Source organism: Daktulosphaira vitifoliae, unplaced genomic scaffold, assembly GCF_025091365.1.
Source record: "Daktulosphaira vitifoliae isolate Bord-2020 unplaced genomic scaffold, ASM2509136v1 Scaffold_2, whole genome shotgun sequence".
NCBI lineage: Eukaryota > Metazoa > Arthropoda > Insecta > Hemiptera > Phylloxeridae > Daktulosphaira > Daktulosphaira vitifoliae.
The window spans coordinates 20,475,558-20,490,435 of record NW_026099573.1 but is presented as its reverse complement, the minus strand read 5'-3'; the positions used below and the strand labels follow the sequence as shown (position 1 = coordinate 20,490,435).

Below are 14,878 nucleotides of genomic sequence, written 5' to 3'. Positions count from 1 at the left end.
TTAAAATTAGTTTTTAATTACACTTAGAGATTTAAAGACTAAAAAATTAAAACATGGACTGTTACTAAGTAATATAATACCATCTTCCTCTATTTCTTTTTCTTGTTTGGCAATTTCCTCCCGTTGAACATAAGGCAATCGATACGGTTTTTGGTAAATTGGTTGACTTGTACTTAGTGTATTAATCTCGTGGTAGCTTTAATTGCCATTTATAATGACGATAAATTCTTAGATTTAATTTTATGTCTAGTGTTTGAGTATAAACCTTGCTACGTCGCTATTTAGGGGTTTAGCCTAAATGCCCGTCGACAGTATTCCAAGGGACCAACGGGGGATAGCTGGCTAGGCTATATCTACCTTAGGTACTGAAGTTTCTTATTTAATTTATATTCCCTTAGAGGAACTACCAAGGGTCGCACTACAATATATATATATAACACTTTAGGTTAACAACGATATAAATAAATATTTATTAAGCAATTGAAATATTAAATAGATAATACAATCTGCTGGACACCTAGAGATGATATAATCCAACAGGGAGCTGACGGCGACACACACACACACTATAATATACGGGGTAGCGAAGTTAATTTAATTAAAATTAATTAAAGGCAAAAGTAGTGATCGCGAAGATGGTAAAATGACAACTGTCGATAGGGATATCTTATTATAGCACATTGGCCGTGAATTGCAAAAAGTGTTTATGTGTACAGTCCGCCCTCCTGTTAGTATTGTTGTATGTAACTGTGTTAATTATATATATATATATATATGTCTATTAAACGGTACAACGATGTTATGGGAGACAGAGATATGGGCCCATGCAAATGTGATCGTATCAACCTTAAACGTATGAAGTTAAAGTTATCACTTTTATATATCCTCTTATAGTAACTGCTTCTGTTGTTCTTTTCCCAGCTACACTTACGTTGCACAAGTCATGAAACAATTTTTCTACATGTCATGAATATTCTTGAACCGACTCACCCCCTTCTGACATATAAAATTATGTTCTAATTCTAAAAAAATCGGTGTTCGTTTTGAACAAAACGTCATCTCAAGTAACGACTTAAGACCAGCCTAATCGATTATCTCCCTTTTCTGTGCAATCGCGAAAGCTTTTTACCGCTTAATTTCACAGTTATGGCTTTTGCTAAAACAGGTTTAAAATATTTTTGAATACATGACATCCCGAATTCGCACGCGTTTATAAACGGATAAATTTTTTCTTCTACTTGGCCATTAAGAAACGAAATTATTTTAATAGTAGTTTCTCAATAAATCTCTGTCATTGTATACTTCTTAGTAATAGAAAAAATAACTAAATTATTTTGGGACACTGAGGACTCGGAACTAGAAGGTTGATCAGGAAAATCATTACTAGTTATCTCAAAACTTATAAGAACTGATTGTTCCGCATTAGTACTATCTGAATAGTATTTTAGGGAGATGTTTTTGAGTAGATATAATTTGTGATCTTTAGACATATCGTTAAAAAAAATGGGTCCTGTGAAAACTGAGAAAAAATGGCGACAAACACACACACACACAAAATGATAATGAAATAAACACAACATAATAAAGTTAAAACATTCTCAGCTTTAAAGTAATAAAAATCTAAATACTTATTAAAATATTGATAAATTTTATGTGATTTTTCAAAAAATTATCATAGTTTTAATAAAAAAATTTAAATAATTTCAGAAATAAACAATTTTTAATATTGAATTTTTTGGGAAATTTACCATTATACGAGGAACAAGTGAAGTTTTTCAATTCAAAAGGGTGATGTCTTTTACTAAATAGGACTTTTGATCTTTAAATGTATCGTAGAAAGTTTTAGTTTGGCGAGAGCTAAGAAAAGACAGACATAAAAAAAAAACACATCATAGTAAACTTAATACCTTCTCAACAAAGCATCAAAGCTATAAAAAATATTTATATATTTATTAATATTAAATTAAACTTTATGTGCTTAAATTTAAAATACTATTTAAATGTATAAATTTATACTAGTCTCTTTATTAATACAAAAATATAATTTTCTATTTTGTACAAATAAAATAATCCACCATGTGTTTTGGGAAATCCTTCATTTCAATTGATGCTATCAAACTTTTATTCTTTTTTCTTATGAAAATAGGGTGTTTGATATTTTCATAATTTGTAATTTTGAATTCATCCAAACCATCATTATTTCCGATATCATTAATATTCAATTCACTACTGTTATTGAGATCGTTGAAATTATCACTTGTATTTATATGCTCAACAAATAAATTTTCTTTACATATATTGTCTGTAAATTAATAAAAATGGATTAAGAATTATGAAATATAATGAAATATTAGAAAGTAAAAAGTAAAAATAATATCAGATTAACTTCTATTAAATCGTAAATTACATACAATTTGATTAAATCTTACAGTTTTTTTTTTATTATGAGTATTTTTTGGCGTTAAGAGTTATGTATATATAACTATACAAAGTGTTAGGAGGATTATCATAAAATACTCTATTATTTGCAAAATAAATATAATATTGAAAAGAAATGTATTTTATTTTTAATTAATTATTCAAAAATATGTATATTGTCAATAGTTAATGGATTTTCAAAATTTCAGTTAAAAAATTTCTACTTTTTATAGTTAGTCATTGACTAGATAGTACTTAATCATTAGATGTATCGGTGAAAATGTCAGTCAGGTGAAAGCTAAGAAAAAGTAGCGATAGACACAAACAAAAAAATTTAAATAAAATAAACACATCATGATAAAATAGATGATATGTTGTTCCTATATTATTTAAAATGTTTGTAAAATTAGGATTGGTCAATAACCAGCTATTTCTTGACCGTAATCTTCTTCCTTTCTATATATAAACAGGAAATGTTGTCATATTTTTTATCAGATCATTTTCTATTTTATAAGCTAGTAAATATGTATGTTGCCATTTAACTTGGACACCCAAGCTATAAGCATTGCTATTAAAAACCGAAATTTTTTTTTTTCATTTGTAATTATTTTGTAAGTGTTTTATGATAAACCTATCACTCCGTTTTATAAATTATCGACCATATTCGATAAACTATAGTTAAAACAAAGTATGAATTAGTAAATAATAAGTATATCTTATTTCAACACAAATTATTTATGTTATTTAGATATTTTAAATAATTATAAATAATAGTAATAAATTATGACACACATATGTATATTAAAAGTAAATGAAAGCTTACCAATTATATCTGGCATTAAAAAGTGCTTATAATTTTTAAAAGAAATTCTGCCAAAAAGTTTTAAATTATAAACTGAATATAATGAATTTACATGATTTTTTATTTCTTGAATATAAGATTCAACTAGATTCGTTTTTCCTAATATTATGTTATGTATATTAACAAAACTTTTTTCAGAAAAAATATTCTCATATTCTAAATTGAATTTTAATTTGTGGTTTAACATGAATTTTTTTATTTCTTTTAACATCATCTCTGGTAAATCTTCATTTCGAAGTGGTATACCTTTTACCCAATTTAGAATCAATTGTAATCTGATAGATATTATTTTAAAAAACTCAGTTCTTTCCACATCGTATATTTTAAGATTCATAAATGTTTGAAAGATGAGTGTTACCTTCATTCCTAAGGTAACTAAACTATGATGAATATTTTCGCCATCGTTTTTAAAGTCTATACATTTGCGAATCGTGTTTTTTATAAAATGCGTGTAATCAGCTATAAGTACTCCAACAGGATAAAATAAAGCTCCACGTAATATTTTATGGAAAGTTTTTATATCACAGAAAAAAAATTGATACTCTACGAAACGAAAAAAATCTAGTAGAGTTAGGTGAGTTTCGTCAGCGCACTTTATATTAAGCGGAGCAAATCTTAGGAGATCTAAAACATCTTTTGGTTTATCATAATCAAGATTTTGACACCGTTTTGATTTAGTACCAATTGTTAGATTTTCTTCTGAGTCATTCGTCATTAAATTATAAAATAATATATTTTTTGGGTGGAACAATTGTTGTTCTTGATTATTAATTTTTTCAAAATTTATTTCTGTCATTAATTTTTCTCTGAGATATTCTGTAGCCCTACTTAACTGGTCAATATTTAATATATGAGATGGTAATAATTTGATAGGAAATTCGACAAATAACATAATTGGTTCTTCAGTACAATTTAGCTTTATATAATTGTCTAAACATTTTATCATAGTATGATTAAGTAATTTTAAACCTTCTAAACTGAGAAACACTTTATTATTTTTGATATCATTAACTGCGTCTTCTTTATAAATTACAATTATTGATCCAGAAATATTGTTTAAATACATATTTACCGTCATCAAGTCTGATGGATAATAGTCGTTGTGATAATAATAAAGTTCTTGAATCATGAATATTACAATATTACCATGGGATTGAACAGCTTTGTCGTATTCATTTAAATCTTCTTCGGTTACTTTTTCTGAATTTTTATCCAAATATAACAAATACTGTTCATTATGTTTAAAATAATTCAACATGTATCTAGAAAAATTGCAATGTCGTTGTTTGTTTTCAGATTTCACCAATAAAAAATTAAATAGTAAAATTGTCAAAATAGATATAATAATCATTTTTTTTAATTTCAGACTTAATTTAAAAGGAACAAATATAATTAAATTATATAAAGTAATATTGGTGAGACTTTGCATTTATATAATGTGTTTTTAATTTACAGTTTTACATTTTATTTATTGTAAGCAAATATTCACATAAATTTAAATTTGTTACTTAAAATGTTTAATAATAACTTCTAATAGAAACTTGGAATTTTTTTTACTTAATTTCGAGCCTACATACATTTTAAATAAATTAGAGAGATATAATATATCATTATAGAGTTTCTTATATACGCCCAGATGGAGCTCTAATCTAGACCCTTTTCCCTGTGGTCTACACGGCCGTACAGTGTGTTAAGCCTTTCGGGTCGTCCTCACAAGTAGGCTACTGATTCTAATAGGAGTATACGGCTACGCTGGGAGTACCTATTTATAAATTAAAACGATATAAGCTAACATAATATCGAAATATAATTGAAATGCATAATCCATGAATGTAGACATTTACTACTATTGATAATAAAGGCTTTATTCCTATAAATATCATCATAAAAAAACAATTATTACCTGTATTTGTAATGCCTTATGTATTATAAATGTATATTAACTCAAAAAATTTGAATCTTTAAATGTTTATATCTAATAATAAATAATAAAAATTTGTATATATATATATATATATATAATATTGATGATACGCCCGTATGTACGGATACGAAAACCAAAAATTATACAGAAAAATAGTGTTTTTGGTGATTGTTGAGCGGGGTGGTGTGAATGCATTATGACAGTCTAGTCTCAAGGTCATAGACGACCGGATACGCGAGATAATAACACGTGACGCGTGGAGAGTTACACACAACACACATACATGCGAAACTAATATAAGCGTGTTAAAAAACAAAAATGTTGTAGTTTTCAACATGGAACAATTGCCAAAAGAAACTAATGATATTTCCAAGGATTTAGCAAATAATTTAATTTCACATTTTATCCGAAATTTAAATATAATTCTAGCCAAACGTATAGGCAAAGCACAATCTAGTAAACGACCACTTCTTATTCAGTTATAAAATGAATCCAATGTCTTTACATTGTTAAAAAATAAAGTTATATTTCAAAACACTAGTAAATGGAAAAAATGTATGGATTAATGCCGACTTAACTTTACTTCAACGTTCACAAATGAAAAGTTTCAGAGAAGAGTTACTCCAGCGACGTCTTAAAAGTGAATATAATATCGTTATATAGTTAATATAGTATCTGCTGCGGGAAAAGCATGTGGTTGAGTCGACGATCCGGCATAGCGTGGGGACTTTGTCTGCCTGAGACTCGCATTCCGTCGCGAGCGTCTCGTAATGAAGCGGCGGGCGTTTGGGCAGAATCGCGTTCGTTGGGTCTAGCCCCTAACCGCGTAAACTATTGTCCAAGACTGCCAGCATATCGCTTTTTGTCGTGGGGCCGTTTAACTGCCTAAAAGCGCATTCGCGCAATAATTCCCGACAGTTCATTTGAGAAAGAGTTTTGCCGGTCATAGTGAACGTTCCTTACCGTATTTTGCGTAAACAAAAATAAATAAATGAATCGCGCGCGCTTATTAACTTCGATGCGAAGCTGAGAAGGTATTAATTTTACTATGATGTGTTTTTTTTTTTTTATGTCTGTTGTCACTTTTTCTCAGCTCTCACTGGACCGATTTCTTTCAAAAGTACGTCAAAAGATCACAAATCGTATCTAATTGGAGACATTACTCTTAAAGATTGAAAAAAATTCCCTCGTTCCCCGAAAATGGGGGAAATATCAAAAAAAATTACAAATTTAAAAATCGGTAAATTTTGTCATTTTTTTCACTTTTTTTGCTTAAAACTTCCATAACTTTTTCAAAAATCAACATAATTTTTTTTTATACTAAAATCTTAGATATTTACCTTTCATTTGATATCATTTTTTTGAAAATCTATCACTTAACCTGCTCATTGGGGGGGATTTAAAATAGCAACTTTTTTACAAAAATTAACTTTTTCAACTTAATTTTTGAACATGTTCCGGAAATACTGCGTCCTTCAAACATATATCAAATTAATGCTTATTTTATGTACTATAAAATAAAATAAAAAAATTTGTCCCGACGACCTATCTTCTATGCGCAAATGGCTACCGTATTCAAAAATATGCTATTTTAACAAATTTTTTTTTTTTAAATTAAACACTATCTACAGATTTGCATCGAAGCGTTCCTCATGATAGTGATTTTAATCACTGTCAGATATCATCTATACTGGACCCAACTATGCCACGACCCCACTGTGCTACCGTTTTTTTTTGTTTTTGTTATTTAAAAATACGATATTGTCGATCGCGAGAATACGCACTATGTGTCCGCGTATGAACGTCAACAATGCCGGCCGGTTGTATTATTATTGTTGTTGTTGTTGTGCTACTGTTGTAGTATGGCACTACGATACTAAATAGTATACGGGGAAGAAATTATTACGATAGGAGTCGTATGATCTTTATGATTGTAAAGGTCGGAAATAATAATACAAACAGTTTTATGGGACCCGGTTGTTCGATGTAACGATCGCTGTGGTGTGATAACGTGTGTATGATCACCTAGCGGTTTTATCGAAACAGTTAAATGGTTGAGATCGCGGCGTCGTGCGACTCAAGGTTGTCAGTGCGCGTGTATGAATAAATACGTAATCGCCAGAAATCCACTTTTACCGTGTTTAAAAATACACCGAATAAAAATACAGTGTATTATTAACTGCTGTTATGACTGCTGTCACCAGTGAAATAGACGTTAAAAATATCCGTAGTGCGGGAAGGTGAGGAAAATTTCGCTGTCTCTTTTAAAAAAAATTCAAAATTTATGTAATTAATATAAAATGTCAGCAGTATTTTCTTACCTTTTAAAAAGTTATTCCGGTTAAGATACAATGCCGGGGAGCCAGTTGCTGCGGGAAAAGTAGATGATGAATAAAATAAGTAATACTGGTTGGTTTTCCAAGTGGCGTCGAGCCATTTAATGATAAAAACAAGAATTGTAACACAAAAGATTATATGCGAACCAAAAGTAACAATTAGTTAATTCTTAGTTACTACTAAGAATCCGTCGACAGAATAACAAAAAGATGACCGAAATTGCGGTGGCGATTTGGTTGGGTTCACGGACGGCGCAACCAATGAGATAGGTGTCACGAAGGTGACTGACTGGACGCATTATTGCGGCGGGGTATTCGACGCTAAGCATTTGTTGGACTTTACTCCACGGCGATAACGCGTGTGTGTAACGGTCCGGTTTACAGTGAAGCGGTTGGCTGAGAAGGAGCTGACACGACCGCGGGGTGTCAAACGGTTGACAACACCGTGGCCGTGTCATATCGAAGTGGTATTACGATGTGTCCCGTCGCTGGCGCCTTGAAAGGATGCGCCACAATAATCACCAAGACAAAATTTAAACATTGTAAATATACTCGTCAGTTTCTCTGCGCTGTCTGCTGGCGCGATGTTTGTTAAAACAAAGACATTAGCGACGAGACTAGCTACCCAATGAGAAAAGCTCAGAATACATTTTTACTATTAAATAAAAATGTAAAGTTAGGTTGGATTCCTTATTAAAATAAAATAATTAAAAAATATATTTAATGTTTAAAATATTATTTGATATTTATTTCATATAAGAAAAATAAAATATTATTCAATGAATTATTTAAAGAAAAATATTCCAAGTCCAAAGTAATTAGAAAAACAACCAAGTCCCAGAGAGTGAAATCTTGAATAGAGTGTCGTAGATTTTGTGTATTTTAAAATCGCCGAAAAGAACTGGTTTAGACGGGGGGATATGGCTTTTTATAGTCCGAAGGGGGTAGCTCAGCGATCCCTACCGTGATCCTGGAAGCTGAGGCTTTCTATTCTAATTGGCTAATTATAATTAGCCTGCGTGTAGGCGTTACTTAATAATCTCTACAATAAATAGATTTTATCCCATACTTAACTGGTTATTTTGTATTTTAAATAAGAGAACGCTGTTTTAGTGACCTTGTATAATCATAATATGTGACATACATGTACTGTTCCGTCGTGATTCTGTGTTGAGAGCCAGGCACCGGTTTCGGTGGCGCTGTTATCAACACCGACAACAGAGTGCGTGTCTGTACCTATGGACCAATTGCATTTTGCAATACCATCGGCGCGGGCTGATGTATGAATGTGTTTTTTTTTGTTGGTTATTTGTTGTTACTTGGTTTGGTCAGTAACCGATATAGAATAATATACACAAACGCCATTTTTTTACCATCCACGGAACATATCTAGATGCAAGGCAAGGCGGCTACAGTTTGGTTCTTTTTTATATTTTTAATGTAAAATTATAATAAAAGAATTAACATACAGTCCAAAAAATTGGGTTTTATTTTATTTCCCATTTCATCTTAGAATTAAATCAAGTAGTTTTAATAGTTGAATCAAAACGTATACAAATGATAACATCATATTATGTGTTAATATTATTAGTACTAATATAATATTACAAGTACAACCGCTGTCGTTGTAGTATAATAGTCAGCACTTGTACTAAATATCACATGTTATGTATAATATACATTGTATATAGATAAAGCAAAAGTCATATAAAGACTGCTCCCATTTAGGGTGTTAAAAATAACCATTTATTGACAAATATTTCAAACCAATCCCTTAGAACTCATCAGTAATACTCATGTTGGGTTTCTATCACAAATTATTTAACAGCATCTCAGAAATTTTACTAGAGATCGCTGGTTTACTTTCTCTATAAAAAGACCATTTTTACTAAAGGTATGAGCCTCTTTGTAAATATTCTCGTACATGAAATCTGCATCAGTATAAGTAAATATTTATTATTTATGCAATTAATTGTTCGTTGATAGACATAGTACTATTATTCGTAAGCGAGACTTTTCGTTTAAGTTTATTAAGCGCTCTATTTAAACAGATTGTTCAATACTGTTCTTTTAGTTGCACATTGATGAAATATACGAAGTAAAAATAAGTATAGTACCTGATTTAATGTAAAGTAGATTTGTTTTATGTGCAAATGGAGTTATAAATACGTGAACGATAATAAAAGTAAACTACATGTGTTACTCTGATAGGAGTCAAACACCAAATGTTTACTACATATCATTGTAGAGTTTTTTTAACCAAAAAATTTTTCTCTTTATGAAAATTTAAAAATTTCAATAATTTTTGAGAAAATAAGTACCCTACCAAATTTTAATCATCCTGAAAATGTATAAAAAATATTCATTATGTTATGGAATTTAAATATATTTTTATTGTGTTTTAAATTTTGTACATTATATTCAGACAATAGAAGATTACAATGTAATACACTAGTCATGATTATATTCTAGAAATACCGATTTGACTTGATCGTGGTTCAAACTTTTTTTCTTTGAGTCTAATTTCTCAACTTTACCAGGTGGAAAAGTAGCATAAATTGGATACTTAGTTCTGGGTGCCTGTGTTATATCATAGACTACGTCCCTAACGTATCTCATTGCACAATATTTAACTACCTTTCTACAATAATCTTTTGTGCCATACACCTTATCAATTTCTTTATTATCACATTTACTACAAATATGATTTATTAAATTTGACCCTAATTCTTCCTTATAATGTGACAAATCGCCTTCGTGGTTATCTACAATTTTTGCTTTAACTTCATATAAAATACCGTCAAGTTTTTTATCAAAAAAATATGGGCCATTGCAATCTGTAAAACAAGATATATTATCAATTAAAAAACATTTAATTTGAAAAATAAAGTAAACGAAGTAATTGAATTTGTAATAACACAAAATGGTTATAATGTACTTTAAATACGTCGAGATTAAATTGTATGCAACAGCACTTAAATTGATGTTTTGGAAATATATGTTTAACTATGTTTTTATAGTGAAAATATTTTCACTTAATTCTTACTTTGGTCGCCACAAATAATAGATTTTTGATTTTTCAAACAGTTAATTATGTTTAAATAAGGTATCGAAAGCAGATTTTTCTTCTTGGCATAAGAGTATGACATAATCTGAAAAAACATTTTATTTGGTTGATTATGAAACACATTTATGATTTATGTATCTCAATTATATTTACTTACGCAAGAAAATAATAAGAAGCATAACATTACATTTTTTAAAACTTTCATGTTGATTGTTTAAAGTTAAGACAAATAATATACAGCTATTTTACTGATTGATATTTTTTTTCAATAACTGTCTTTTCGTTAATCTAATTTGAATAGTTTTAATACTTTTATTTCATTATTTTGCGTATTAGTTTTAAAATATTAGAGCTGTCATGTTTTAGGTTATTGTAAAACATGTGTAAAACATCAATAACATAAATTATAGAAAATATGTTTGCTTTATTATACAATTAAGCGCAAATGACTATTTTAAAAGCATTACAGGTATTTAATAAATTGACAGCGGGAAACCAAATATATATGTATATAATAAATTATTTAACATATTGTACTTGTTAAAAAATATTGTGAAGTTAATTCTTTTGATATAAATCAATTCAGTAATGTATAAGTATGTCTGGTGTATTAAAGAGAATTGATGTTATTGTAAGCATGACTGAATCTGTACAAACAAACTGATTTTAAAATTATTTATTAAATTTTTTTTCCAATAAAAAGCTAAATAATCTATCATTAAATATACAACAATAAAATTGAATTCATAATAATTTTAATCTACCAGTCGTTAGAAACCTTTGTTACTTTAAAGGTATTTTCAATAGTTAGTAATATTAATTTATATTAATAGAAATGTTTTTCTCATTTTTTTTTTTATAAAAAAGAGTCATTTGCCTATGTTAAAACTGATTATGATAGTGAATTTTGATTCGAACCCTTTTATAGTTAAAAATGCAAAAATTTAGTTATATTAAATTTAATTGTACAATAATTTTATAATATATTTAAACATTAAACAAAAAAAAAAAATTCTAATCCGATTTTTTTTTCTAGCAAAAACATTTTTTTACCGACTACAAAAACACTACAGTATGTTATGATGTATACAGTATATCATTAGTGTTATAATGTACTATTTAAGACTTTAATTAAATAAATAACATGACATGACATGTATACCAATATAAAAATAAGCTATACAGAGTGATTTTTTTATCATAATCCACTCAATTACTTAGAGAATAAATATATTTTAATCTTTAGTAATACTTTTTAAGTTCATGCCTCATGCCTTTTAAGGGTGTCGATATTCACCTGCGAATATCGATGTCATAAAAAACTAATTAGCTACCTATATTTGTAATCCCTTGTATATTATACATGTATATTAACTCAAAAATTTGAAACTTTAAATGTTTATATCTTATAAACAAATAAAGTTATATTAAAAACTCAAATGATCGCACGGCAAGTTTTAAAAACTCAAACATTTTATTAAATTCAAAATGTGTTCCCATTTAAAAAAACAAAGTTGATACCCTTACAAAACATCAATTTTCATAAATAAATACCTTCGAAAAAAAAATGTATGACTTAAAATATTCATCAAAATTGAAATGGGTCATATTGACCCCCACGCGACTTGTAACGTTATAATTTTTTTTTGGACTTGTATTTTTTTCAAAATATCGTTTTATTGTAAATGCAATGTTATAATCGATATAATATTGTGGAATTGGAATTATGTGGATCTGCCACCGACTGTACAATTAAGTTTTAAAAATAAATAATCTATTGAGAATTTACACTACTCGATGATGCGGAACAAATAAGAACAAAACATGTAATAAATACATCGCGTCGCAATGTGGACACATTAATTATCGGTAATCGATGTGCTACTACGAACGAATAATTGTATATACTCGTATCATAATAATTAAATGTATTGTAATATTAATAATAAAAAAATTCAATTCATAAAAATGATTATATAAATGTAAATACACATAAAACTAATATATATAAGCCGTGTTTGAGCTCAAAGAAATACAAGAAAAATTAATTAAAATACATTTTGTAATAGTAAAAGCTATTGTTTACCGTCTTAAAAATACAATTTTGCAGTTAAAATAATTTTTTTACAAATCAAAATTTTTTAATGAAATTTTGAAAATTAAGTTTTTTTTTTCGTAATATAATTTTTAGTAATGCACATAATTTTGTAATTTATTTATTTTTTAATTTTTATCCATATTTATATATCATATGGTAACAAATAATGTTTTTGAATTAAAAAAAATGAACTTTTTTATACATATTTTATAGTTTTTTAGAAATGGGGTCTGATAGACCCCCACGCGACTATGAACGTTAAAAATAGGCACGCGCCTGCTAAAGGGTTAATAAAGAATTAATAATAATTCTTAATTAATAATAGTAGCGTCGGTGATCACTTCTTGCCTTTGAAAATACTATTTAACTTAATATAAAAAGCCCAAAATAATGAGCATTCGGGCTCAGATGTTACTCTGATGGTGGTCAGAATGTTTTCATTTGGTGGTCAGTCGCGCTCAGAGCGGTCAGTCATTCTAAAAGGTACAAGAAAGAAGTAATCCACCGCGTCTACATTATAATTACATAAGAAATAGGAACGTCTATTTATTTCAGAGCATTATTTATTGGAAATATCAAGGTAGGAAAATAATAATTTCACCAAAAATATATAAGGTTTAGAATTAAATTTTATGAGTACATAGATTACGTAGGCAAATCAAGTGATCATCAATATACCAAGTAAATTTAATGAATCGATAATGTTTGTACAGAGTTACTTAGCAGAGTTATATCGTTGATACGTGTCTATTTCAGGAGTATAGTAGGAGGTTCATATAAAGATACCATACTACTCTGAATAGGCACACCTTGTGACTCAATCCCTCCTATCATTGATAACCGTCAACACTCGTGGCATTATTGATCACAAAGAGTGTGACAATTGATTATAGTAAATTTATTATTAATAAATAAAGATCACCTTACTTTTCTATTATTTTTTATCTCTCTTACAAACCCTCGTACTCATATTCCGAGTAATGATATAATTAAAACTACAAAAGTAGTAACTGGCGACCTACACATTTTTTATTTATTTTTTCTTTCTTTTTGAGTTATTACAAGTAGCGTCACTACAATTAGTACACTATTCTCAATCACTATGATTTACTCATTTTTAGCCTTTTAACATGTATACAAGATGGACACAGGTCTAGCTAACAACTCCTATAATTTTTTATACAATCAACATTTTATTGTAATTATATTTGATCATTTTTGCATTCATAGACTGCGTTAAAACATATTTGAAATTATTTATTTATACAGTTAAAAAAAAAATATTATTTTTTTTACTATAAAAAAATAAAATAAATAGTATAACTAATAACTCTGGAAGTAATAAATTATCAAAAGTTATAAGAGTTGCCGGTTAGATCCATTCTTTATTTCTTAATTATTAACTTAATTCACAATTTATTAGTCAATCTGAGTGCTAATCTGGATTATATAAATTACCGTTTTGGTATAAAAGTTTGAAGTATCATTTTAAAATTTAAAAATTTTTTTTGGTTATCTTTGGTTACACATTTTTCTCTAATTATTAACTATTTTATACTTTTTAAGTTCAGAACTTTGTTCTGGATTCTTGTTAAACTTCAAACATATTTATATACAAAAATATACATATATGTGATAATATAATTTTTAAAGACTATATTATTAAGAAACCCTCCAATCACAGACCCAATCTAAATAGTAACTCACATTCAAAAATTAGGTTTAGAATCGTGTGATTCCTTAGGACCTATTTCTTTATTCTTTATTTTTGAGCTACAAAATTACGGCGGAATCATTTGCTGAGGTATTACGATTTTCAATACTGGAACTATCATACCTTGCTCTGTAATAGCATCTCTTGGTGATAACGCAATAGAGTATTTTTCGGTGGTGGTGTCGGTATATGTTTAGAGTCGATAATGTTTACATTGTTTCAAAATACACTTCCGCGATTTTTTAAAAATTTTATGACTTCTTGAGTTAAATATTTATATATTTTTTAATTATAAAAAAATGTCATAGAAGGCACAATGGGAATAATGAGGTTAACTGTCAACAGATAGTTTAGTAATTTTGACGACGTGCCTTTTGAGTTCGTCGTATGCTTTGTATGCAACTTACAAATATTTTTTTACATATTTTTAGGCACGACATAGTTATAATAAAGTAAAGA

At 28.3% G+C, this 14,878-nt stretch overlaps 2 protein-coding genes across 2 annotated transcripts; both read right to left on the bottom strand.

Moving 5' to 3' along the window:
- Positions 1-2,005: 2,005 nt before the first annotated feature.
- On the bottom strand, positions 2,006-4,690 carry LOC126899660 (uncharacterized). Its single transcript, XM_050674727.1, has 2 exons — positions 3,242-4,690; positions 2,006-2,302 (listed from the first exon to the last, which is right to left on the bottom strand). Exons 1-2 carry the CDS (start codon positions 4,629-4,631, stop codon positions 2,049-2,051), a joined length of 1,644 nt encoding a protein of 547 aa, XP_050530684.1. The 5' UTR covers positions 4,632-4,690; the 3' UTR covers positions 2,006-2,048.
- A 5,221-nt stretch (positions 4,691-9,911) lies between these two features.
- LOC126899682 (uncharacterized) lies at positions 9,912-10,922 on the bottom strand. The gene is made up of 3 exons (XM_050674782.1): positions 10,765-10,922; positions 10,587-10,692; positions 9,912-10,377 (listed from the first exon to the last, which is right to left on the bottom strand). Exons 1-3 carry the CDS (start codon positions 10,810-10,812, stop codon positions 9,992-9,994), a joined length of 540 nt encoding a protein of 179 aa, XP_050530739.1. The 5' UTR covers positions 10,813-10,922; the 3' UTR covers positions 9,912-9,991.
- Positions 10,923-14,878: the final 3,956 nt, after the last annotated feature.